At 43.6% G+C, this 27013-nt stretch overlaps 1 protein-coding gene across 3 annotated transcripts in view; it reads left to right on the forward strand.

Annotated features, from left to right (window-relative positions):
- Positions 1 to 4316: 4316 nt before the first annotated feature.
- The window catches only part of LOC145354051 (tectonic-3-like), a 50136-nt gene continuing 27439 nt past the window's right edge, over positions 4317 to 27013 (forward strand). For all 3 annotated transcript variants that reach the window (XM_080205171.1, XM_080205172.1, XM_080205174.1), the window contains exons 1-5: positions 4317 to 4881; positions 5861 to 5981; positions 11644 to 11759; positions 13804 to 13922; positions 15294 to 15323. In XM_080205171.1, coding sequence (XP_080061297.1) covers positions 4329 to 4881; positions 5861 to 5981; positions 11644 to 11759; positions 13804 to 13922; positions 15294 to 15323 — 939 coding nt within the window. In that variant the 5' untranslated portion in view covers positions 4317 to 4328. The remainder of the gene's footprint in view (positions 4882 to 5860; positions 5982 to 11643; positions 11760 to 13803; positions 13923 to 15293; positions 15324 to 27013) is intronic.

Below are 27013 nucleotides of genomic sequence, written 5' to 3' on the forward strand. Positions count from 1 at the left end.
ATTCTTTTGTAAGATTGCATCATCTATCGCACTCTCTGTATATCTATTTCTCTCTCAATTCCTCTGTTTCTCTCATTTCTCTATCTCACCTATTTCTCACTCAATTTTTTTTTCTCTCTCTCTGTTACCCTCTCTATACCTCTATTTCTTTCTTTGTTTTCCCCCTTTGCTATCTATTTCTCTTGCTGCCCTGAAACTTCCAGCCCAAATCCTGATATATGTGGATTGTGCACTGTACAGATGTGTTGCAACAATATGGAAGTCCGAACGCTGCTGCCTCTTCCTAACTTCTATCACTTGTGCTGATGATAGGTGAGTATTTAGACTTACTTATTTGCATTTATTATCTGGTCCAACTGTAACGAATAAAGGCAGCAGACATTCTCTGGGTGGGTATTTTTCTATAAAGGTGTTTAAAAGATGTTTGAAATACATGTAATGCACAGAAAGTGAAATTTTTTAATAAAATGTTGTCATGACATACTAATTCCAGTAAAAAGTACGTTCATACACAGCAAAATGGGTTTGCAATGTCTGTAATAAGTTTCAGCTAAAGTCCATTTAGATTTTGCTATGTCTTTTAAGCTGAGTTGTTTATCCCAATTTTAAGAGACTCCCTGATGCAATTGATCCTTAGAAACCACTTAAGATATAGGGTGAAATGAGTTCTACATTTACAGCGTGAAGTATGCAACTTGGCAATTTCAAATGTTTTAGGAAAGTGTGTTTCTTGAAATGTTACATGCAAGTCGTTAGCTGATGTGAACTATCTCTCTGATAGGTATTGCAGAATCCAGTGCAGATTGAAAACTTGGAGTCACGTCTACCAACACATCATGCTTTAGCTTTGCTTCTCAAAAGTCCTGATGAGGTTTTGACATAGGCACAGAGAACATGACAGAGTCAGGCTACGTGTAAATTGCACAATTTTCTGTCCAAACCCTTCTGTCTCCTTCCATTTTCCTCCCCTCCTTACCCCTCCTCACATCCATCCCTTACTTCCTTGTTTACAGAGTCAACAGAACTGTTGTGTAAAAAAAATTGTTGATTGATGCACTCAAGAGAAAAAATCTATTTTATTGCAAAAACAATTTGAAAGGATGAGACAGTTAAACAGAATGTCATTTTGCAGCTACTAAAGTAAAATGGTTTAAGGGCTAACACGGTATCAAAGTTTTGTATTTGTAAGATTATTTTTGTTGATATGTTGTCCATTAAACTTTACAAAATTCTACTAATGATTTAATGAAACAAAATATTTAAATATGAAATTATACAAATACTTTATTGAAACATGAGAACAGAGCAATTAAATGTAAGATATTTACAAATGAATTAAAAAGGGCAGAAGAATACTAATAATAAACTCATTTAGATTTTTCACAGCCCAAAATGTGAACCCACATTTGCTGAACTTTCTGCAAATAAGGCTGGCATTCCCTGGCCATTCACACCAGCAGGATTCTCCAGTCCTGCCGGCAGGTTTCGAGCCTATTTCAGACCAGGATTGGTGCTGGAATGGTTTACTGTCGTAGACAGTGAAATGTGTACTCAAATTTCAATTTTCACCTAGTCTGAAAGACAGTTTGTCCTAAAAATGACCCGAAGAGGCGCCAGAATGTGGTGACGAGGGGAATTTCACAGTAAGTTCATTGCAAAGTTAATGTGACTAATAAATAAATAAAATTACTTATTTATGGGGTGGGGTGACAACAATGGAAAATCCCGTTGATAGCAGTGGGGTCAGAGAATCCCACCACTGGCGAATAGCTCGCTGCCTCCTGCCGCCAGGAAATATACAGTTGGTAAACCGGAGACTGTTGCCATTGGGGTAGCACAGTAGCATAGTGGTTAGCACCGCTGCTTCATAGCTTCAGGGACCTGGGTTCGATTCCCGGCTCGGGCCACTGTCTATATGGAGTTTGCACATTCTCCTCGTCTCTGCGTGGCTTTTCTCCGGTTTCCTCCCACACTCCAAAAACCTGGTGGATTGGCCATGCTAAATTTTCCCTCAGTGTACCCGAAGTGGTGACTAGGGAATTTTCACAGTAACTACATTACAGTGTTAATGTAAGCCTACTTGTGACACTAATAAATAAAACTTTTAAGTTTAACGTGGCTGGGAGGCTGGAGAATCTTGGCACTGGGAACCATACAGCTGCAAGCTGGAGAATCTCGGCCGACGTTTGAGAGGTTCTGACCTCTCTCCTTCCCAATCATATTTCAGTTTCCGTATTCTAAATTAAAACAGATGCTTACAAGCATGTCATGCGTAAAGTTATATGACAATGTAATGCAGATTTAAATAGAAGATTGACAGATTTAAACAAAAATTCGAAGATATGTGAATTAGGTTGGTTGCCCATGCTAAATTCATAGAGTGCAGTGCAGAAGGAGGCCACTCGGCCCATTGGGTCTGCACCAACCACAATTCTACCAGGCCCTAATCTGTACCCCTTGCATTTATCCTAGCTAGTCCCCCTGACACTAAGAGGCAATTTAGCATGGCCAATCCACCTCACCTGCACATCTTTGGAGTGTGAAAGGAAACCTGAACACCCAGAGGAAACCTACGCAGATATGGGGAGCGCATGCAAACTCACACAGACAGTGACCCAGGCCAGAAATTGAACCCAGATCCCTGGTGTTGTGAGACAGCAATGCTAGCCACTGTGCCACCCCAAAATGCCCCTTGGTGTCAGGGGGTTTAGCAAGGTAAATACGTGGGGTTACGGTAATAGGGCCGGGTGGGATTGTTGTCAGTACAAGCTTTATGAGCCAAATGGCCTCCTTTTGCACTATAGGGATTCTATGATAAAACCTGTGTCCATTTATACATATTAAATAATACTCACCTTCAAACATGAAGTTAAATTAGAAATTACATGTTAAATGAGGGAATAACAGTAGGATTAACTGCTTAAAAAAAAAGCAGCATTATAGGATAACAAATTCACCACATGTTAACAGTAGCAGAGGAACTCTTCTTGCTCTCTGCTTTCAGAGTGAGCACAGTAAGAAGTCTCACAACACCAGGTTAAAGTCCAACAGGTTTATATGGCAGCACTAGCTTTCGGAGTCTCAAACTTCTTCATCAGGTGAATGAGGAGTTGTGTTCACAAATAGTGCACATAAAGACACAAACTCAATTCACAAGATAATGGTTGGACTGTGAGTCTTTACAGGTAATCAAGTCTTAAAGGTACAGACAATGTGAGTGGAGAGAGGGTTAAGCACAGGTTAAAGAGATGTGTATTGTCTCCAGCCAGGACAGTTAGTGAGATTTTGCAAGCCCAGGCAAGTTGTGGGGATTACAGCTAGTGTGACATGAACCCAAGATCCTGGTTGAAGCCGTCCTCATATGTGCGGAACTTGGCTATTAGTCTCTGCTCAGCGACTCTGCATTGTCTTGTGTTGTGAAGGCCGCCTTGGAGAACACTTACCCAAAGATCAGAGGCTAAATGCCCGTGACTGCTGAAGTATTCCCCAACAGGAAGAGAACATTCTTGCCTGGTGATTGTTGAGCGGTGTTCATTCATCCATTGTCGTAGCACCTGTATAGCCTCACCAATGTATCATCCCTCGGGACATCCTTTCCTGCAGCGTATCAGATAGACAACGTTGGCCGAGTTGCAAGTGTATGTACAGTGTACCTGGGGATGGTATTCTCCCGTGAGATGATGGCATCCATGTCAATGATCCGGCATGTCTTGCAGAGGTTGCTGTGGCAGGGTGGTGTGGTGTCATGGTCACTGTTCTCCTGAAGGCTGGGTAGTTTGCTGCAGACAATGGTCTGTTTGAGGTTGTGCGGTTGTTTGAAGGCAAGAAGTGGGGGTGTGGGAATGGCCTTGGTGAGATGTTCGTCTTCATCAATGACATATTGAAGGCTCCAGAGATGTCGTAGCTTCTCCGCTCCGGGGAAGTACTAGACAATGAACGGTACTCTGTCCATCGTGTCCCATGTTTGTCTTCTGAGGAGGTCGATGCGGTTTTTTGCTGTGGCACGTTGGAACTGTCGATCGATGAGTCAAGCGCTATATCCTGTTCTTGTGAGGGCATCTTTCAGCTTCCGGAGGTGTCTGTTGCAATCCTCTGAGCAGATCCTCTGTCTATAATATAAACCTGCTGGACTTTAATCTGGTGTTGTGAGACTTCTTACTGTGCTTACCCCAGCCCAACGCCGGCATTTCAGCGTGACTTCAGCATGAACGTCAAGCGGGACCTCAATGGGCGGTCCCAGTCCGTTCGCGTCACAATAGGGCGCGGGCACGCCACCTGCGCGATGACGTCACCAGAGCGCCGTTTCCAGGGTGACAGCTCTGTCCCGGATGATGGTGATGTCTCCATCTTTCCCACCTTCTCTCTCTGGGTTTGTCGTCCTCGTTCTGGTGGTAGCCATGCTGCTGGCGGCAGCTCCCGGAGCCGCGCAGGGAGGCCCGGAATACGGAACTGATTCCGGAGTGGGCAGGGAGGCGGCAGGACCCGCCACCCCTGGCCCAGCGACCCCTGATCCTGGCTCCCTTGTCTCCGGGACCCCTGACCCCAGGACCCCTAACCCTGGCTCCCTTGATCCCTGGACCTCTGACTCCCCTGGCCCCAGCTCCCCTGACGATGGGAACCCTGGTCCCAGCTCCCCTGGCTCCAGCTCCCCTGATAATTGGACCCCTGACTCCAGCTCCCCAGATCATAGGACCTCTGACCTCAGGACAACTGACTTTGGCTCCCCTGACTATAGCACCCTTGAACCCAGCTCCTCTGACCATAGCACCCCTGACCCCAGCACTCTTGACACCGAGAGCCCTGAACCTGGGAGATTTGACACCATGGGAACACCTGACCCAGAGAGGCCAGATCCCGTGACAGAGAAAAGTCTGACGGCAGGTAATGTGCAGGATAACATACAAGCATACAAATATGGAACAGGAGTGGGCCACTCGGCCCCTTGAACCTGTTCTGCCATTCAATATGATCATGTTTGATCTGATTGTAACGTCAAACGCGTGTTCCTGCCGACCTCCTAATAACCTTTCACCTCCCTGTTAATCTATCTAGCTCTGTCTTAAAAATATTCAAAGACTGCTTCCAGTGCCCGTTGAGGAAGAGAGTTCCAGAGGCTCTCAATCTTCAGAGAGAAGATTGTATGCTCATCTCTTTCTTCAATGGGTGTCTGCTTTTAAATGTGACCCCCAAGTTCTAGAATCTCTAATAAGAGTAGCATCTGTTCTGGGAGGAGGTCATTCCACACACACACACACACACACCCTCCATCACTGTTTAATATTCTTGAAGCCCTGATCAGCAATCGATTGATCTCTGACTCAGGAGAGACATTTGGGATGTAGAACGTGCAGGAGATGAACATGGTAGCAGAGAAGTGGACAGACCAGGGAGTCTGGCAACGCCTATGGGGGCATGCAGTCAGTCCTCGACCACTCTGTCAAACAAAACAGGAGGCACAGCCAAAAATTTACATTGAATCAATCAATGATTGACTACCGTGCTCTTTCAGCCCATCTCAAATCTCAATTAGTCCCCCTCCCCTGCACCTCCAACATCTACAGGGTTGTGGGGACAAGTGGCCTACTCCTGCTCCTAATTTATTGAGTTTTCAGTTGCAAGCTATCTTGCTTGCCCCCTGTTTTCAGACTGAGTGTTCCAAATCACTTTCTTTTAAACAATTTACCTCAGCTGCCTTGTTGAACTCATCGGATTTAGCTGTTTCTCTTTTTAAGTTGCAGACAGATTTTTGCTGTATGACAAAGCAAGGGATTATGGATTTGGAAAAGGTGGAGAGGGGCGTTGTTTTTTGGGATCATCCAGGCAGTACTAAGAATTCTCTCTCTTTGTATTCTGCTTCTAGCCGTTCCCTATTGTATCTGTGACCTGATTGACGGAAGCTGTGAACTGGACTGCTGCTGTGATACTGACTGCTCTCCTGTGGACGTTGATGCCTTCTCTTCATGTCTGCCTGGTAGTCAACCGTAAGTGTTTTAATTGCTTTGATTTTAGCGTGCTCAGATCTCTGCTTGGTCCTTTACTTCCCCCTCATCTCTTTAATCTCTTTTTAAAATTCTTTCGTGGGATGGGGGCATTGCTAGCAAGGTAGTGTTTGTTGCTCCACCTTTACTTGCTCCGAACCAAATGTCATTTCAGAAGGCAGTCTGAATCACAAAAGGTGAGTGTGCAGATACAGTAAGTAGTTCAGAAAGCTAATAGAATATTATCATTGTGAGGAGAATTGATTATAAAAATAAGGACGGTATGCTTCAGTTGTACAGAACATTGGTGAGACCACAGCAGGAGTATTGTGTACTGTATTGGTTTCCTTGGGATATAAGGAAAGATGTCAATGTGTTGAAAGCAATTCAGGGAAGGTTTACCAGGGTTACTAGGGAAGGTTACAGAGGTTAGGTTTGTATCTGCTGGAGTTTAGAAGAGTATATGGCGACTTGAATAAAACCTTTCAGATCTTGAGGGCTGTTGACAGGGTGGATTGGAAAGGATGTTTCCTCTTGTGGGAGAACCTAGAATTAGGGATCACTGTTTGTGAATAAGGGAGCACCCATTTAAGATGGAGAGTAGGAGAAATATTTTCTCTGTGAGTGGTGTCTCTGGAACTCTCTTCTCTTCATCCAGACTCAAAACATTAACCCTATTCCTTCTCCACAGATGCTGTCAGGCCTGCTGAGATTTCCCAGCATTTTCTGTTTTGGTTTCAGATTCCAGTATCCACAGTAATTTGCTTTTATCTTAGTGTTTAACTCACTGTCACTTCTCTTCCAGGAATGTCTAACCTGAAGAGGTACTGCTCTCTTGTCTGTCAGAATTTCCATTTGTCTCTTTTACCCTGTCCACCTTCATTGCTTTCCACTTCCCTCCTGGTGTTTCACAAGGCGTTTCCCAAAACTCACTTTCGCTGCCCTATTGCCCTCCTTAGTGACTGTCTCCATTTCTGACACACCCCATGTGGATTCCAACTGCAGTTCCCCCCATCATGTTTTGACTCCACCCAGGATTACAGGTATCTCCAGAACATACAATGTTCCGCAGACTGCTGTTCTCACTGCGTTCTGAGATCCACATTCAGTGCCATGCACCACCAAATGCACACACTTGAGATCTCTTTCCAGCGGCACCAACTCACTCTATCTCAGAGTTGTCCTTATCCCCAGTTTCATTTCATTTTTTGTCTCATCTTAGCAAGAAAATTTGTATCTTCCTTTCAGGTCTTAAGGAATGTAAGCTTCAACAACTCATCAATGCCAACACCCACCCAGGACCCTCCACCCCTTCCTGTTCCTTGCACCCCAAATCTCCTAATCCCAGCCCCTGCCATGTATTCACCATGCCCTCTGACCTTCCCCTCTCTGAGGCTGAACATGATGTACTCAGCAAAGGACTCAGCTTCGTACCATTGTATCCTCATCACTATGAATTTCGGGCTCGGCTTGATGTTGAATTCTTCTTCTGCTGCCTTTGGCTCCATGTTCACTTCGGGCAGGAGTCTTCCCCATTCACTAGATCCTTTCACCCACGTTCAGCATCCCTCCCACCACCTGCACCTTTCCCTCTGTTCTCTTACCTGCTCTTGATCTTTTTACTGAGAACTGCCAATGTGACATCAGCCATCTCAATTTCTGTGCCAGTCTAACCCACCCTAACCTGTCTCCTTACAGTCCAGTATTGGGTATTGTACAGGGTTCAATGCCATTACACTTCAGCTGGGTATTGTACAGGAGCCAGTGTTACAGTCTAGTGCTGGGTTTGCACAAGAGTCTGTTGTTACATTCCAGCGCTGGATATTGTACAGGAGTCAGTATTGTTACAATCCAGTACTGTGTAGAGGTGGAGAGACTCTTCCCGCTCAGAAAGGACAGTAGGACTAGGGGGCACAGCCTCAAGATAAAGAGGGGGGCGGTTTAGAACGGAGTTGAGGAGGAACTTCTTCACTCAAAGGGTGGTGAATCTCTGGAATTCTCTGCCCGTTGAAGTGGTGGAGGCTGCCTCGCTAAATATTTTTAAGACGCGGGTTGATGGGTTTTTGATGAGCGAGGGGATTAAGGGCTATGGGGAGAGGGCGGGAATGTGGAACTGAGCCACGACAGATCAGCCATGATCTTATTGAATGGCGGGGCAGGCTCGAAGGGCTAGATGGCCTACTCCTGCTCCTATTTCTTATGTTCTTATGTAATGTACAGGAGTCAGTGCCATTACAATCCAGTGTCAGCTATTGTAAGGGGTCAGTGTCATTATAATCTAGTGCTCATGCTGTACAGGCGTCAGTGTCATTACTAGCCAGTACTGGGTATTGTACAGGAATCAGTATCATTACAATCCAGTATTGGTTAGTGTATAGGGAACAGTGTTGTTACAATCCAGTGTTGGTTATTATACAAAGGTCAGTGTCGTTACAATCCACTGCTGGTTATTGAGAGGGGTCATGATGTGGATGTGCCGGCATTGGACTGGGGTAAACACAGTAAAAAGTCTGACAACACCAGGTTTAAGTCCAACCGATTTATTTGATAGCACACTCACTAGCTTTCGGGGTTAGCCCCTTCGTCAGGTGAATGGAGAGTTCTGGCCTCAGACAGAGCATATAAAGCACAGACAGTTTACAGATTACTGATTAGAATGCAAATCTTTACACCTAACCTGCTGTTTAAGTCTTAAAGTGGCTGATAATGTGAGTGGAAGGAGCACTGATCACAGGTTAAAGAGATGTGTATTGTCTCCAGACAGTACAGTAAGTGAGGTTTTGCAAACCCAGGCAAGTCACGGGAGTTACAGATAGTGCGACATGAACCCTAGATCCTTGTTGAGACCGACCTCATGTGTGCGGAACTTGGCTATCAGTCTCTGCTCAGCGACTCTGCCCTGTCGTGTGTCGTGAAGGCCGCCTTGGAGAATGCTTACCCGAAGGTCAGAGGCTGAATGCCCGTGACCACTGAAGTGTTCGCCAACAGGAAGAGAACAGTCTTGCCTGGTGATTGTCGAGTGACGTTCATTCATCCGTTGTCGTAGCGTCTGCATGGTCTCCCCAACGTACCAAGCTTCGGGCCATCCTTTCTTGCAACGTATCAGGTAGACAACGTTGGCCGAGTTGCAAGAGCATTTACTGTGTACCTGGTGGATGGTATTCTCCCATGTGATGATGTCATCTGTGTCGAAGATCTGGCATGTCTTGCAGAGGTTGCTGTGGCAGGGTTGTGTGGTACTGTGGTCACTGTTCTCCTGAAGGCTGGGTAGTTTGCTGCGAACAGTGGTCTATTTGAGGTTGCGTGGTTGTCTGAAAGCAAGAAGTGAGGGTGTAGGGATGGCCCTGACGAGATGTTCATCTTCATCAATGATATGTTGAAGACTCTGGAGAAGATGTCATAACTTCTCCGCTCTGGGGAAGTACTGGACGATGAAGGGTACTCTGTCCATCATGTCCCATGTTTGTCTTCTGAGGAGATCGGTGCAGACAAGACTGTTCCCTTCCTGTTGGCGAACACTTCAGTGGTCACGGGCATTCAGCCTCTGACCTTCGGGTAAGCATTCTCCAAGGCGGCCTTCACGACACACGACAGGGCAGAGTCGCTGAGCAGAGACTGATAGCCAAGTTCCGCACACATGAGGACGGTCTCAACAAGGATCTAGGGTTCATGTCGCACTATCTGTAACTCCCATGACTTGCCTGGGTTTGCAAAACCTCACTTACTGTACTGTCTGGAGACAATACACATCTCTTTAACCTGTGATCAGTGCTCCTTCCACTCACATTGTCAGCCACTTTAAGACTTGAACAGCAGGTTAGGTGTAAAGATTTGCATTCTAATCAGTAATCTGTAAACTGTCTGTGCTTTATATGCTCTGCCTGAAGCCAGAACTCTCCATTCACCTGACGAAGGGGCTAACCCCGAAAGCTAGTGAGTGTACTATCAAATAAATTGGTTGGACTTAAACCTGGTGTTGTCAGACTTTTTACTGTATTGAGAGGGGGTCAGTGCCATTACAGTCCAGTGTGGGGCATTGTACAAGTTTAGTGTCATTACAATCCAATGTCAGGTATTGTACAGGAGTCAGCATTGTTACAGTCCAGTGCTGGGTATTATACAGAAGTCAGTGGTGTTACAATCCAGTGTCAGCTATCATACAGGGGCCAGTATCATTATAATCCAGTGCTAGTGTTGTACAAGGTTCAGTGTCATTACTATCCAGTGCTGGTAATGTACAGGAATCAGTATCATTACAATCCACTATTGGTTTTGTACAGTGGTCAGTGTTGTTACAACCCAGTGCTAGCGCTGTCACAGGGTTCAGCATCACTACTATCCAGTGCTGGGTATTGTACAGGCGTCAATGTCGTTACAATCCAGTATTGGTTTTGTACAAGGGTCAGTGTCATTACAAACCAGTGCTGGCACTATACAGTGTTGTTACAATCCAGCGCTGGGTATTGTACTGGAGCTTGGGTCTTTTCAGTCCAGTGCCGGGTATTGAGGCAATGCTGGATATTGAGGCAGCTCCGGCTAGTGTGGCTGAGTGGCCTACTCCTGCTCTTAAGTGCGTTCATCATTTGTTGCCTTTCCCAAATTGCCCCTTGAACTGAGTGACATGCTCGGCCGTTTCCGAGAAGCATTTCAGAATCACCACTTTACTCTTCCTACCAAAGTGCATAACGTCACATTTTCTGACATTGTGGTCTACTAGCCAGGTTTTTGCCATTCACTCCACCTTTATTTGATCTCTCCGGATAATACCTCCTAGGAATCAGTCGACTGCAATTTTTGTGCTCTCTCTGGGCAAGTATTAGGTAACGAGGACAGATCTTTCTATAATACTCCTGGTCTGGTCCCATCCAGGCCTCATCATCACTCTTTCACTTTGTACCCGCATCCCTTTATGTCTCACACCTTATCGAATGCTCTTTGAAAATCCAAATATGCGGCATCCACTAGTGTCAACGTATAATAAAGTTCTTGGCACAGTCTTTATTAGATTTGTCAAGCCTTGTAGAATTCCTCGTTTACTCACTTCATAATATTTTAATTTTCCATGTGCCTAGTTCTGTCTGTAAGAATAGATTCCAGTATTTTGCCTTCTGTGTGAGTTGGCATATTTGCTGTCTCCCTCATTCCTTGAATACGCGTCCTCCAGTTTGCTGCCTAGAAACCTACCCCCTGTCACCCCTGCCATCCCGTTCCTGTGTGACTTGTTTCAGGAATGGCACCCTGTCGCAGGCTTAATTGGCTGAGTGGCCTCCTCCTCTTCCTGTGTAACAGGCTGAAGGGGCTGAATGGTCTCCTATTGTTTCTGTGTAACAGGTTTGAGAGCCTGAATGGCCTCCTATTCCTGTAGAAAGGCATAAGAAAAGGCTAAATGGCCTCCCCTTGTTACTGTGTAACAGGCTCGGCGGCGAGGGGAATCACCTCGTCTTTTAGCAACTGCCTTGAGGGGGGCTGAATGGCCTCCTCCTGTTACTGTGTAACAGACTCGAAAGGGGTTGAATGGTCTTCTGTTAGCAGATTCACATCCCTGGCATTTTGGGGATGAGCTCGGTGTGTTGTGTGGTTGAATTGCTTCTCTTTACTAACTAATCCTCTTCCATTGCCTGTCTCAAATGGCTGCAATCATTGCTCTGTTCTCTTTCACCTCTAGGGTTGTTAGCCAGGTTTGCATTGAGGAATCGGCGATCTTCACCAGTAACAGCCCTTTCCAGACTATTATCAATGAGGACGATATGGGCACTCTCTTCTGTGTAATTGTTAACAACCGTAAGCAACACTAAAGACACTTCCAGAGTAACAACAACAGTTTGCATTTCTGTAGCAGCTTAGAGTAAAACTTTCCATTGTGCTTCACAAGTTGTTATCAAACAATATTTGACACTGAGCCCCAATACAAAAGGCACCTGAAACCTGGGTCGATCAGGTATGTTTTAAGACGGGGGTGGCAGCTGGAAGTCGGAAGTCAAAATATAAAGTGCCAGAAAAGCTGAGCCGATCTGGCGGCATCTGAGAAGCTGAGTTGATGCTGTGAGTCCATCCGACTGTTCTTAGAGAAGCAAAGGCGTGGCCTTTGTTGCAGGGGGTAGGAGGAGAGGAGAAGTGATGTCTTGGTGCATTTGTGATGTGGGTATGCTGGCGTTGGACTGGCGTAAACACAGTAAAAAGTCTGACAACACCAGGTTTTAGTCCAACCGATTTATTTGATAATAGACTCACAAGCTTTCGGGGTTAGTCCCTTCGTCAGGTGAATGGAGAGTTCTGGCCTCAGACAGAGCATATAAAGCACAGACAGTTTAGAGATTACTGATTAGAATGCGAATCCTTACACCTAACCTGCTGTTCAAGACCTGAAGTGGCTGACAATGTGAGTGGAAGGAGCACTGATCACAGGTTAAAGAGATGTGTATTGTCTCCAGACAGTACAGTAAGTGAGGTTTTGCAAACCCAGGCAAGTCACTACAGATAGTGCGACATGAACCCAAGATCCCTGTTGAGACCGTCCTCATGTGTGCGGAACAGAGGTTTGCAAAACCTCACTTACTGTACTGTCTGGAGACAATACACATCTCTTTAACCTGTGATCAGTGCTCCTTCCACTCACATTGTCAGCCACTTCAGGTCTTGAACAGCAGGTTAGGTGTAAGGATTCGCATTCTAATCAGTAATCTCTAAACTGTCTGCTTTATATGCTCTGTCTGAGGCCAGAACTCTCCATTCACCTGACGAAGGGACTAACCCCGAAAGCTTGTGAGTCTATTATCAAATAAATCGGTTGGACTAAAACCTGGTGTTGTCAGACTTTTTACTGTGTTGGTGCATTTGCACAGAGCTTTAGTGAGACCTCACCTGAGTATCATGGACGGTTTTAGTAACTTTATCAAAGGAATGATATACGTACCATGGAGAGCGTGCAGCAGAGGTTGACCTAACTAATCCCTGAGATGGGAAAATTGTCCCTATTCGTTGGAGTTTCAAGAATGAGAAGTGATCTTTTTGAAACATACAAAATTCTTCCAGGGTATAATAGGGTAGATGGGGTTAGGATCTCTTTCTTTTGTTCACTGTCGCTGGGTCAAAATTCTGGAAACCCTCCCCCGCTCCCTAACAGCACTATGGGAGCACCTATACCTCAGGGACTGTAGCGTTTCAAGAACAAGAAGGAAGCTCACCACCACCTTCTCTAGGGCAATTAGGGATGGGCAATAAATACTGGGCCCAGCCACCAATGCCCACATTCCATGAATTATATAAACTTTGCAGATTAATTTTTAAAAAATTATTTGTTGGACATGGGCATCGCTAATTAGCCAGCATTTATTGCCCGTCCCTGGAAGCCCAAGGGCAATTGCGAGTCAACCACATTGCTGTGGCTCTGGAGTCACATGTCGGCCAGACCGCGTAAGGGTGGCAGATTTCCTTCCCTAAAGTGCATTAGCGAACCAGATGGGTTTTTTGAACAATCGACAATGGTTTCAAGGTCATCAGCAGATTCTTAATTCCAGACCATTTTTATTGAATTTAAATCCCACCATCTGCCATGGCGGGATTCGAACCCAGGTCCCCAGAACATTAGCTGAGTCTGTGGATTAATGGTCTAGTATAATAACACTAGGTCATCATCTCCCCAGTGACAGTATATACAGTAACTCCTCTGTCAGAGAGAGGGAAAGGACTCTTTGCTGCCTCTGCTCCTGTCCCATTGTGGGGCTGAGTTTTTGTTAGTGGTGATACAGGTTGTGTAATGTGTACAGCAATGTTTAGAAATCATTGTGTGCAGAAATCCGAATGAAACGTTGTCTTTCTCTTGCAGCAAAAACAAATTATTTTGTAACACCACAGTCCATCAGCAGAGAGTCATTGCCATTGCTGGTTTCGCAGTTTGGTAGAGGATCGTTCGTTGTGCCCTCGGAGCACCAAAACGGCAGCTGGGTAAGGCCGTTCTCTGTCACCAACAATCCTGTGCTGCTAAGCTTCACACGATGGGATTGCTTTCTGAGACTCCATCACCTTTGTGTTACACCCCATCCTGTCCGCATCACAGGGTTCCCGTTATTGCATCTGCGCTGGTTAGATTCCCCCACTTGGTCTGTGCTTGTGGGATCTCTCATCCTACATGCGCTTGCGTGATTCTCCCATCCTTGCTCACGGGATACCCTGTCCTGTCCTCGCTCACGGGATGTCCTGCCCTGTGCTCACTCACTGGGAGCAAGAGGGTAGCAGAGAGGTGTTTATGGGTAAAGTGGAGTGGCATTTGGGGTGAGCAGAAGAGGCTGAGTGGAGGGGGCTTTAGGAGTTACTGGATGAGGGTGGTGTATGGGGCAGAGTGAAGGAGAGTTTGTGTGTTTGTGGAGGTGGCTTCAGAGGTGGATGTATTTCCTGGGATGCTAAACATGCAGAGCGAGTATGATCCAAACTGATTCTGATTCGCCAAATCGGAAATCCAAGGGACTTAAATCCACTTCGAGATTCCACATGGGACAGAGAAGTCTATTCTATCAATCAAATTCACTCAGGTTAGCTGATAATGATCCTATTGTTGGCTCGGGGATCTTGCTGTATGCAAATCAGGAATTGTATTTTCTGCATGAAAAACCTGACCAACCTTGCAGGCCCTTTGGGTGCTGGCAGGGGCTGTATTAACATATCTTTTTCTGAGCTTTCACAATTGCTGGATGCTCTACAGGAGATTTTTGCATCTATCCATTAATTAACTAAACAATTAAGTTGCTGATGAGCAAGAGACCAGAACTGGAAGGACACAGAGATCTCACAGAAGTTCTGTGGCCATGTTGGGCAGCATGGTGGCACAGTGGTTAGCACTGCTGTCTCACAGCACCAGGGACTTGGATTTGATTCCAAACCTGGGTCACTGTCTGTGTGGAGTCTACATGTTCTTCCCATGGCTGTGTGTGTTTCCTCCGGGTGCTCCAGTTTCCTCCCACAGTCCGAAAGACGTGCTGGTTATGTGCATTGGGCGTACTAAATTCTCCCTCAGTGTACCCAAAAGGCCCTGGAATCTGGTGATTAGGGGATTTTCACAGTAACTTCACTGTAGTGTTAGTGCAAGCCTACTTGTGACTCTAATAAGTAAACTGATTGCCGAGACAGAGTGGTGAGACTGCAGAGGGACTTGAACATGAGGATGATCATTGTAGGGCTGGAGTGGAGAGATAAGCTCAGGTTCAAGACAGTGCAAGCCCCTCCATGCAAACATACATGACTCTCATCCCCTAATCTCCACACTGACTTCCTTCCAGTTGGTATATAATCATCACAATATTTTCTGTCTTCTCCATACAGATCTCAGCAGTATCCAGGGAGTTCTACAAGGTGAGTTGAAAATTTGTGATCACCTTTTTCATTTTGAAAACCCAAGTTCATCCTTTTGCCAAATCCAATCCTGGGAAACCTGTACAGTGCCACTCCAGGGACAATCCAGAGCTTTGAGACAGCCAGACGTGATCGCAGTATTCTTGATGGGGTTGTTTCCGGGTTCTGTCCAGCTGTAACAGATTTCCACACTTCTGATGCCAGTTTTTGAAGTGAAAGTTGACATTTAAATAGAGAGAATTTGCATTGTGTGATTTCAAGAAGAAATTAGATATAGTTCATGGGGCTAAAGGGATCAAGGAGTATGGGAGGAAGGGAGAGGATCAGAATATTGAATTGGATGATCAGCCAGGAGCAGGATCGAAGGAATCACTGGAAGCAGGGAGGGTCCCAGAGGACCGGAAAGTAGCTAATGTAACACTGCTTTTTAAGAAGGGAGGGAAGCAACAGACAGGAAATTATGGGCTGGTTACCCTGACTTTAGCAAGATTTTACAGTATAAAAGATGAGATCATGTATTTCCATGATAAAATAGGAGTGAGTCAGTATGGCTTCATCAAGGGGAGGTCATGTCTGACAAATCTGTTAAAGTTCTTTGAGGGAAGTTAGATAAAGGAGAACCAGTGGACGTGATTTATGTAGAGTTCCAAAAGGCCTTTGACAAGGTGCCGCATAGGAGACTTAAATAAATAAAGAGCCCATAGTGCTAAGGGTAAGATGCTGGCACGGATGGAGGACTGGCAGAAGGCAGAGAATACGGATAAAGGAATATTTTTCAGAATGGCAGCCGGTGACTAGTGGTGTGCCTCAGGGGTCGCTACTGGGACCACAACTGTTTACAATATATATTAACAATCTGGAAGAAAGAACTGAAGGCACTGTTGCTACGTTTGCAGATGATACAAAGATAAGTAGAGGGACAGGTAGTAATGAGGAAGCAGGGAGGCTGCAGAAGGACTTGGACAGGTTAGGAGAGTGGATGAAGAAGTGGCAGATGGAATACAATGTGGAAAAGTGTGAGGTTAAGCACTTTGGAAGGAGAAATGGAGGCATTGATTATTTTATAAATGGGGAAATGCTTAAGGAATCAGAAACACAAAGGGACTTGGGAGTCCTTGTTCAAGATTCTCTTAACATTCATGTGCAGATTCAGTTGGCAGTTAGAAGGCAAAACCAATGTTAACATTCGTGTCGAGAGGGCTAGAATACAAGAGCAGGGATGTATTTCTGTGGCTGTAGAAGACTCTGGTCAGGTGCCATTTGGAGTATTATAAGCAGTTTTGGGTCCCGTCTCTTAGGGAAGGATGTGCTGGGCTTGGAAAGACTTCTGAGGAGGTTCACAAGAATGATCCCTGGAATGAAGAGCTTGTCGTATGAGGAATGGTTGAGGACACTGGCTCTGTACTTGTTGGAGTTTAGAAGGATGAGAGGGAATCTTCTTGAAACTTGCAGGATACTGCGAGGCCTGGATAGAATGGACGTGGAGAGGATGTTTCCACTAGTAGGAAAAAATAGCATCAGAGGGCACAACCTCAGGCTAAAGGGACGATTCTCAAAAACAGAGATGAGGAGGAATTTCTTCAGCCAGAGTGACGAATCTATGGAACTCTTTGCCGCAGAAGGCTGTGGAGGCCAGGTCATTGAGTGTCTTTGAGAGCGAGAGATAGGTTCTTGATTAATAAGGGAATCAGAGGTTATGGGTGAAAGGCAGGAGAATGGGGATGAGAAAAATATCAACTATCGTTGAATGGCGGAGCAGACTCGAGTGCCCTAATTCTGTTCCCATGTCTTGTGGAAAGGCCGAATGGCCTTCTCCTGCTTCTAGTTTCTATGTAAACTAACACGTAGGACAAGGTGCCCCACTCCAGCAAAATGCGTGCAACACTGGAGTTTACTTGTTTCTATCTTGCTCCACTTTCTCCACCCACCCTCTCCAATTATATAGTCCATCAGATTTTTTTACCCCTCTCCAGTTCTGAAAAAGAGTCATATGGACCTGAAACGTTAACTCTTGTTTCTGTCTCCACAGATGTTGTTAGAACTGTGGAGTTTATCCAGCACTTTCTGTTTTTTTCCTCAGATTTCCAGCATCCACAGTATTTTACACTTATTTTAGTGGCAGTGGCTGATCATTTTTCTGTGTCACTCTGCGCCCACCTCTCCCCTTCCCTCCCCAGCCCAGTTTGATCTGTGTCTTGCTCCTGGATGAAACTTTCTCCTCGTGGTTACTTATAACTACCCTTTCAAATTCACAACTGTTGACTTTTGGCTGTTTGCCAAGTTCTTAATCTAATGATCTGTTCAGACCCTACCTTCATATGCAACTTATCCACCCTGTTAAATTCCATTGTTCTTTCTTACTCTGAGCATTATATGAGTTTTTTGAACTATAAACTAAGATTCATGGGGTTTGTTTGTTTTCAGTAATCTCCCCCCTCTCCGGTCCCCCCACCAACACAAGTCACATCAGGCTCTAGAGATCTAATCATATGGCAAGAAGGAACACTTTAAATGGGGAATTCAGAAGTTTTATTCACCACTAAAATATTAATCATTAAAAGGTAAAAAGCAAAATGTAAATTAATGGCAATTAGCAGTAAGTGACATTAAGAGGTGATTGCTTAACTTTAACAATTGTACAGACTTCTCACCATCCTTCTCAGACCAGATCATGAAGTGACCACACTGAAAATGATCAAAAACAGCTCCCCACAAGCATCACTCTCTCTTTGCCTCCTCTCCTCTTTTCTAACTCTGTCTCCTAAAATGACTTTTTGAGACACCTTTTTTGTACCTTACAAATTGAAATCCCACCTTAGCCAATGTGTGGAATGTATCCAGTTGGTCTATAATTTGTCAGTAATTAAATAAGAATAAGCCCATTGGTTTTTTAAACCAATTATGCACATTGTCTCAGCTTTTAGACAATGCTTCTGCTCAAACTGTATCCCTTATCTTGAGGGGGTCTGAGTATAGATCAGTAACTGTTTTAAGTTTATTTATTCGTGTCACCAAATAGGCTTAGATTAATGCAATGAAGTTTCTGTGAAAATCCCCGAATCGGCGCAACTTGGTGCCTATTCGGGTATACTGAGGGAGAATTTAGTATGTCCAATGCACCTAACCAGCACATCCTATGGGAGGAAATTGGAGCACCTGGCAGAAACCCACGCAGACACGGGGAGAACGTGCAAACTCCGCACAGTCGTGATCCAAGGCCAGAATTGAACCCAGGTCCCTGGCTGGTTAGATAGTGGTCTATCGTTTGGAGTTGAGGGTCTCTTAGATAAGGGCTTATTCAGTCCGAGTCAAATTTAACAAGCTATATTATCTCTTTATTCTGTGGCCTGGGAGGTGCACAACGACCTTATTCCCACAGTGACTTAAGCATCTGTATTAATAATCAAGTGCTAATAATATTTATAATTATGAAAGTTATAAACTTCTGTTTTCCAAATTACATTTCTAGCCCTTTAGATATATCTATGAATTATACTCCAAGATGTTTTATGAAGCCAGCCTAGACTATAAGTTTTACACTTTGAATTTGGTGTGGGCAAGCATAAGATGTTTTATCCAGGTATGATTTAAGTGACCCATGAAGGAGCTTTTGTCAAACAAAATTTAATTAAGAATACAGTTAACATGTAAAAAGACAATTAGCAATAACTGTTACCAATTACAAACAAGAAAAAAAACCATGATATTGTATAAACATTAACATATGATTTCTGATCCAACACAGGCACCCCTACAAACATACATCTCCTTAACATAAATTTATCACAGAAAGTAAGTACACTCACGTAGTGCTGGATCTTGCAGCTTTGCAACACCTGCTGTGACTTAGTCCTTTGGATGGAGAAATGAAACTCTGACTTCCCGTCCTGGTACTCCCAGCACACCTCGAGGTAGAGATAGAGCCACTGCTGGCCTGTAGTTTTTAGCGAGCAGATCACTTCAAGAGAAGGAGGCACTCCTTGTCTCTAGTTACTGGCTAGCCAAGCTACTACGAGCTAAATTTCCAATACCAGCGAGAATCACAGACAGACACTTCTTGCTGTCTGGAGTTTTTTATCACATTATTGCTGCTCCTTTCCACAATTCTCCTTCAGTCCTTAATCCTGCTTTGATTCCAAATCGGAGCTCATTTTTTTCCCATTTTGATGCTAAATTGGCTCTGGTATTGTCCTCCAAGAACTAGGCAGGATCAGAAGGATAACATATTATGTGTAGTCAGGACCATTCAGAAAGGTCATTTTATCTCTGTCCCCTTTCTTGTTAATTGGCCTTAGCCTCTCTTGTGCTGAGCAATTCGAATCCTTTGTTTGCTCTACATCTACACCATCACTTTCTACATCTTCTTTGGGAAAGACACATAGCAGGTTATCTTTCACTGTGTTGGAATCTATTTCGACCAAGACTTCAAAGATCACTGTGGCAGTTGCGCTGCTGTTAAAATCACCGTAATTTACTTGAACACAAGATGTGTACAGTACTGTTTCACTGGATAGCCACGTCTGTACAAACTGTACAGAATCATTATGCCAGCAGTGCATTTTAGATAGTGGCAGAATTTTGGCAAACAGACTTATTTCACATTGGTGTCCTTTCCTTTGATCCATAGTGGTATGATACTTCTACTCTTCACTCTCCTTTAAGGATTACATATGACTGTTTGTCATCTACAGTTTTCTTTGCACAGATGGTGAGCTGTTTTTAACAGTGTTGCAATTTATGTTCAGGCCATTTGAACATCTCAGGAATAGATTCCAAAAGAGTCAATTTGAGTTGTATCTGTTTCCATACCTACTCATTTTCTTTAATCAAATTATTTCCAGCAACTGGTTCTCCTCTCCCTTCACAGTTTTATGTTATCGATTGAGACTTATGGCTGTTTCATCTCAGACTGAATAAACATCAGCTTCTCTTTCTGAACCTGTGCCAACTTGAAAAGGTTATGTCTGCAAGGATGTTGTTTAATTGGAACAGTATTTTCTACCACCACCTAATGTGTAACCATTCTAGTTCTTCCCAACTTATTCCCACATATCAATTTTCCTCTGGAAAGTAACTCAATAATTTATCCCAATTTCTGATAGCTTCCTCATTATCCAATTTAGTTTGAGGGATCTCAAATTCAGAGTCACCTGGATTTGGTTCTTCATTCTGAGTTATAACCACTAACATATCCTATTTCTGCTTTCCTTCCCTATCAAAATACTGTCTGAGCATCGACACAAGACACATTCTTGCGAGTTTTCCTTATATCTGGTGTAGTTATCAAATAATTCACCTCACTCAATTTCCATTCAATTTGATAAGGCCCACAAACCTTGCTTTTAAAGGTTAACTGACCACTGGTAACAATACTAAAACTTTATCCCTACTAGCAAAACTACAGATTTTTGATGTCTTATCTGCTTCCTGTTTTATCACATGCTTTTAAATGTTTAGCCAATTCACCTACTCTATTCAACCTTTCACTAAAATTTGATGCATAGTCCAATAATAAAGTCTCAGAATGTTGCCTCACCAATTTCCCCTTCATCAATTTAAGTGACTCCTTACCTCATGATGAAAAATCAATTCAAATGGACTGAATTTGGTTGATTCACTAGGTGCATCCCTAATTGCAAAGAGCAAATGGAATTCCTTTATCCCAATCCTCTGGATAATCCTGACAATAAGTCTTCAATATTATCTTTAAAGTTTGAGGTCACCACTCTAACACTCCCTGCAATTCTGATTTGTTTAAATTGTTTTACTCCCGAGGTATCCATCGCCTCCTTAAATAACTTTAATGTAAAATTTGATCCTTGATCTGATTGTATTTCGGTGGATGGACCATATCTCATAAAAATTAAGTAACTTCTCTACACTCCTTTTTGCTATAACATAGTGTAATGGGATACCGTGTACACATCAGTTATAATCAATAGATAATGATTTCCTCTTATTGTTTAGGGAGGAGTCCTATGCAATAAATTAAGATCCTTGTGAAAGTTTCACAATGCTGGTTTTTTCACTGCTTGAGGTTTCCGTATTACCTGATGTGTGTCATGACCATTAAAGTTTAACCACATCTTTATGCAGTCCAGGCCAATTAAAATGTTTTTGTATTTTAGCTTGAGTTTTCCTTACTCCAAAATGACCTCCTCCTGGTACCTGATGTCTACCCGTAACACCTCCTTTCTTATCATTACTGATAATGCAACTTGATGAACTTCTGCCCACTTTTCACCTGCCCGAATATATAAAGGTCTCCATTTCCTCATTACGACATCATTTTTTAAGGTAATAACATTTTTGTGCATACATAGATTCCTCTTCCGTGTAGGCTTTCTGATACAGTTGTTTTATTTCCAGATCTTCCTGTTGTAACTCTGCCAACTTCCCTGAACTAAAAATATCCACTTCATCCTCCACCTGTTCTTGATCTTTTCCAACCATCTGATTAAAAATTGTTTCTGATAATTGAACTTCAACCTTATTGGCTTCACTCTTTGATATCTTCTCTTGTCTTAACCTGTGACTTTGTGACCTTGTTACCACGTAATCAGGAAAAACTCCAGGATATTCTTCTTTTAACAGCTTGTTTGATTTTTCACTGGCTTTTCAATCACAGTTGGCATCACTCCCTGTGATCCAGTCTCATCGTTACCCAAGATCAACTGTATACCTGGACAAGTTAATTTCTCTTTTACTCCTGCTACCAGTTCACCATTCTTCACTGTACTCTCTAACCTCACCTTATATAATGGACCATGACTCTTAAACTGAATTCCACATATTAACATCTTTTCTGGCAATGCTCAATCCCAACTACACAACTCTCATCTCTTACCATCAAAGATTGACTTGCTCCCGTATCTGTTAAAATTGTAACTTTACCTATCCCTCCTCCTGGTACACTTGGGTAACTTTACCCACAAAAGTAATTTTTTAAAAGAGATCTGGCACCTTCTTATCAATCAACCTCGGACCAGGCTGTACATTCCTTTGCATCTCTTTAGCTTCAGCTGGACTTCCCTTCATCGCTTTAACAAACTCCATTGGCTTATCTTGTTTTACCATGTTAGTCTTCTCAGTATTTAAACAACATTTGTTGTAAAGTCTTTGCGTGGCCTAATTTATTACAGTGAAGACATCCAAGGCTTTTTATTTCGCTGACACCCTTGGTGTATTTCTTTTTTAACCTGAGGTACACTGTCTTTATTACCTCCCACAAGATCTCCTTTTACCACCTGAGGATTTTTCTTTTCCCCAGTTTCTATCTCACAGGCTGAAACTGATGTTGGAAACCAAACTTTGATATATGATCTAATTCATAATTATTATCACTTCTGCTGCTAACCTTGTAGTTTTAACTCTATGTTCTTTCACCTGAGATTTCCCTACGTAAGGAAGTGAATTTTTAAACTCCTCCAACATAATCCCTTCTCATAGAACTTCATATGTCTGGTCTATTTACAAAGTTCTTATCCACCTATCAAAATTAATTAGTTTGATCCTTTCAAATTCTATGTATGTTTGACCAGATTGTCTGTAGGCTTATGGCACCACTTCATATGCACTTCAGATGGCTTTTTTCAGCTCATCGTAATTCCCAGGTCCTCCTCTGATATATTTACCAATTTTGTTCAAATCAGCAATACCCACATGGTCTGTTGCCATTTCATTTGTATGGCCACTTTCACAAAAAAAATGTTTGAACATACTTAAATATATTCCCACCAGGCCTTTGACTGTGACACTATGGCTCTTTCTCATTGTCCTCAGCACTACTTCCAGACTGTACTTTTCGCTTTACCTCTGTCATTTTAAATTGATGTTTACTTTTGCTGCCAGTTTCTGAAATTTAGATTTTCTGTCTTTTTATTTTACTTCTGTTTGGGCTATCCTTTTTGTTTTTGTTTTGCAAGCATTATCCTTTCTCTTTCTTTTGGCCTTATCTGTAATTCAAGCAGTCACATTTCTTTTTCTTGTTGCAATTCAAACTGTTTCAATTATTTTGCTTGCTATTCCTCCCTTTCTCTGACATTTTCGTGGCAATTGCATCATTTGCTTTTGCTGTTCTCTCTTTTATTTAAAATTCAAACTGCTTTAATTCTTCTTGATGTTCAAGCTGCATCATTTGTAATTGAATTTTAGCCATTCCCAATGATTCTGACTGTTTCTGGCAATTTTAAATGTGGAGCTATCGTCACAATTATCTCCCTGTTTTACCCTGTCAGGTAATGTCAACTGCAACATTTTAGCCAATTCTAAAAGCTTTGTTTTGGTCACCTTTTGTAAACCACCCTGAGTGACTTCTTTCACTCCCAGAAACTTCTGAGCTTCTGAAAGAACCATTATTCAACAAAGCACTTCCTATTTAAATCTGAATACAACACGTGAAAAGAAAACACAAATATGATCACTGCTCATTATCTTTGAGTCCAATAATCCCAAATCAATCAAAGAATGTAGTTTTTAATCTTGGACGAGCCCCCAATTGTTACGATCGAGGTCAGAAGCTCTAAGGTGCTTAATTGGAGTCAGCCTAGATCACATGTTTAGCACTTTGAAGTTTGGCATGGGTAAGTAATGGCCGTTGTTTAAGAAGGGTGCCAGGCAAAAGGCGGGGAATTATAGGCCCGTTAGTTTAACGTCTGTTGTAGGTAAAATGTTAGAATCCGTCATCAAGGAGGAAATAGCGAGGCATCTTGAGGGGAATTGCTTGATAGAACAGACGCAGCACGGTTTCATTAAAGGGAAGTTGTGTCTGACAAATTTACTGGAGTTCTATGAGGATGTGTCTAGGGCGGTGGATAGAGGAGAGCTGGTGGATGTGGTCTTTCTTGATTTTCAGAAGGCGTTTGACAAGGTACCTCACAAGAGGTTATTGCAGAAGGTCAGGGGACATGGAGTTGGGGGTAGGGTGTTAGCGTGGATAGAGGACTGGTTGTCAAATAGGAGGCAGAGAGTGGGGGTCAATGGGTGCTATTCAGATTGGCGGTTGGTGACTAGTGGAGTGCATCAGGGGTCGGTGCTGGGGCCTCAGCTATGTACCATTTATATAGATGATCTGGAGGAGGGAACTGAGTGTATGGTGTCGAAATTTGCTGATGACACCAAGATTCGTGGAACGGCAAATTGCGCGGAGGGTGTGGAGAGTCTGCAGAAGGATCTAGATAGGCTGGGTGAATGGGCCAGGAACTGGCAAATGGAATTTAATGTTGGCAAGTGCAAGGTGGTCCACTTTGGTAGGAATAATGGTAGGAAGGATTATTACTTACGTGGAGAAAAACTGCAGCAGGTGACGGTGCAGAGGGACCTCGGGGTCGCAAAAACCCAGCTTGCAGGTACAGCAGGTGGTCAGGAAGGTGAATGGGATGCTGGCCTTCAAAGCGAGGGGGATTGAATATAAAAGTAGGGAGGTCTTGCTGCGGCTATATAGGGCATTGGTGAGACCGCAGCTGGACTACTGTGTGCAGTTTTGGGCGCCGTACTTACACAAGGATATTTTGGCCTTGGAGGGAGTGCAGAGGAGGTTTACTAGGCTGATACCGGAGTTGAGGGGGTTGAGCTATGAGGAGAGGCTGAATAAACTAGGCTTGTACTTGTTTAGAAGAATGAGGGGAGATCTCATTGAGATGTATAAGATGAGAATGGGATGGATAGGATAGAGGTGGAGAGACTCTTCCCGCTCAGAAAGGACAGTAGGACTAGGGGGCACAGCCTCAAGATAAAGGGGGGGCGGTTTAGAACGGAGTTGAGGAGGAACTTTTTCACTCAAAGGGTGGTGAATCTCTGGAATTCTCTGCCGTTGAAGTGGTGGAGGTTACCTCGCTAAATATTTTTAAGACGCAGGTTGATGGGTTTTTGATCAGAGAGGGGATTAAGGGTTATGGGGAGAGGGCGGGAATGTGGAACTGAGCCACGACAGATCAGCCATGATCTTATTGAATGGCGGGGCAGGCTCGAAGGGCCAGATGGCCTACTCTTGCTCCTATTTCTTATGTTCTTATGTTCTAAGTATTAAATCTTTCACTCCAGGTATGATTCGAATGACCCAATGGGAAACTTCTTTCAAACAAAGTTTAATTAAGAATATCGTTAACATATAATAAGATAATTAGCAATAACGTTTTACCAATTACAAATAAGGAGAAAAACCCCATGATATTGTATACCCCTTAACAGCTACAAATACTGTTCCAACACTATATTTTTACTAACATGCACCTCAGGTTTTGATTTATCACAGAAAATACATATGCTTATGTGATGCTGGATCCTGCAGTTCTGCAAAACCTGCTGTGAATTAGTCCTTTGGATTGAGAATTGAAACTCTGACTTCCCTGTCCTGTAGCTTGCAGCACTCCTTGAGATAGAGATAGAGCCATGGCTTGCTTCTAGCTACCAAACCACCAGCAACAAAATTTTCATGCCAGTAAGGCAAGAAAGCCTATACAACAAAAAATGCCACTGCAGTCCTCACGGTGCCAATAATAAAAAGAAACAGTCCAAAGATCTGCGAGTTAAGTGATTGACAATGGGTAAATATATGGGGTTATGGGGATATGGCCTATGTGGGATTGTGGTTAGTGCCGACATAATGGGCCAAATGGCCTCTTTCTGCACTATAGGAATTGTATGATAAAATGGTCATGCATTGAGGAAAAGATGAATCTGAAACCAGTCCTTTACCTTAAATCAGGTTTTATTTGCCATGACTATATGTAAAGATTCCTCTTCTCAGCTGTTCCCCACTTGCCTGGTTGAGTGCAGCTCCAACAATGCTCAAGAAGTTCGAACCATCCAGGACACAGCAACCCACTTGGCCAGTACCCCATCCACAAAAATTCACTTCCTCCACCACCGATGCACAGTGATCTGTGTGTACCATCTGCCAGATGCACAACATGTACTCACCAATATTCCTAGGCAACACCTTCCAGATCCACGACACTACTATCTAGAAGGACAAGAGCAACAGATACCCAGAAACACCATTACCTGGAGATTCCCCTCCAAATCATCCTGACTCAGAAACATGTTCTTCAGTGTCGCTGGTTCAAAATTCAGGAACTCTCTGCCTAACAGCACTGTTAGTGTACTGACACCTCAGGGACTGCAACTGTTCAAGAAGGCGGCTCACCACCACCACCTCAATGGACAATTAGGCATAGACAATAAATGCTGGGCCTAGCCAGTGACATCCACGTCCTGTAAGTGAATATAGACAAAAAAAATGTACCCCGCGTGAACTGTTTTTCATATGTCTGTCATCTTTCTACTTAAAGACTGATCCCTCTGGCAGCACAATTTCAACTTTAGCAAACACATTGGGTCGAATATCCTTGCAGGTTAGATCATGGCTGGTCTGAATGTTGGCGTTCCCTCATTTACCAGCTTGCTCATTCCCTTTCATGACCGTCAACTCCCTTATAGATCAGAAATCTGTCTCATTCAGATCGGAGTATATTTCATGACCCAACCTCCTCCACTCGCTGCAGGAGAGAATTCCAGACTCCAAAATTCCCCAAGAGAAAATTGGAATTCTTCACCTCCGGCTTAAGTGGAAGAGCCCTCATTTTTATACTTGGTTCTAGACTCTCCCATGTGGGCAATCATCCTTTCAGCTGTTATCCTGTCAAGCCAATCGCCTCTGAATCTGACGTGTTTCATTAAGATCACCCCTC

This window comes from Carcharhinus amblyrhynchos, chromosome 16 (assembly GCF_965287045.1).
Source record: "Carcharhinus amblyrhynchos chromosome 16, sCarAmb.v2.hapA, whole genome shotgun sequence".
Lineage (NCBI taxonomy): Eukaryota > Metazoa > Chordata > Chondrichthyes > Carcharhiniformes > Carcharhinidae > Carcharhinus > Carcharhinus amblyrhynchos.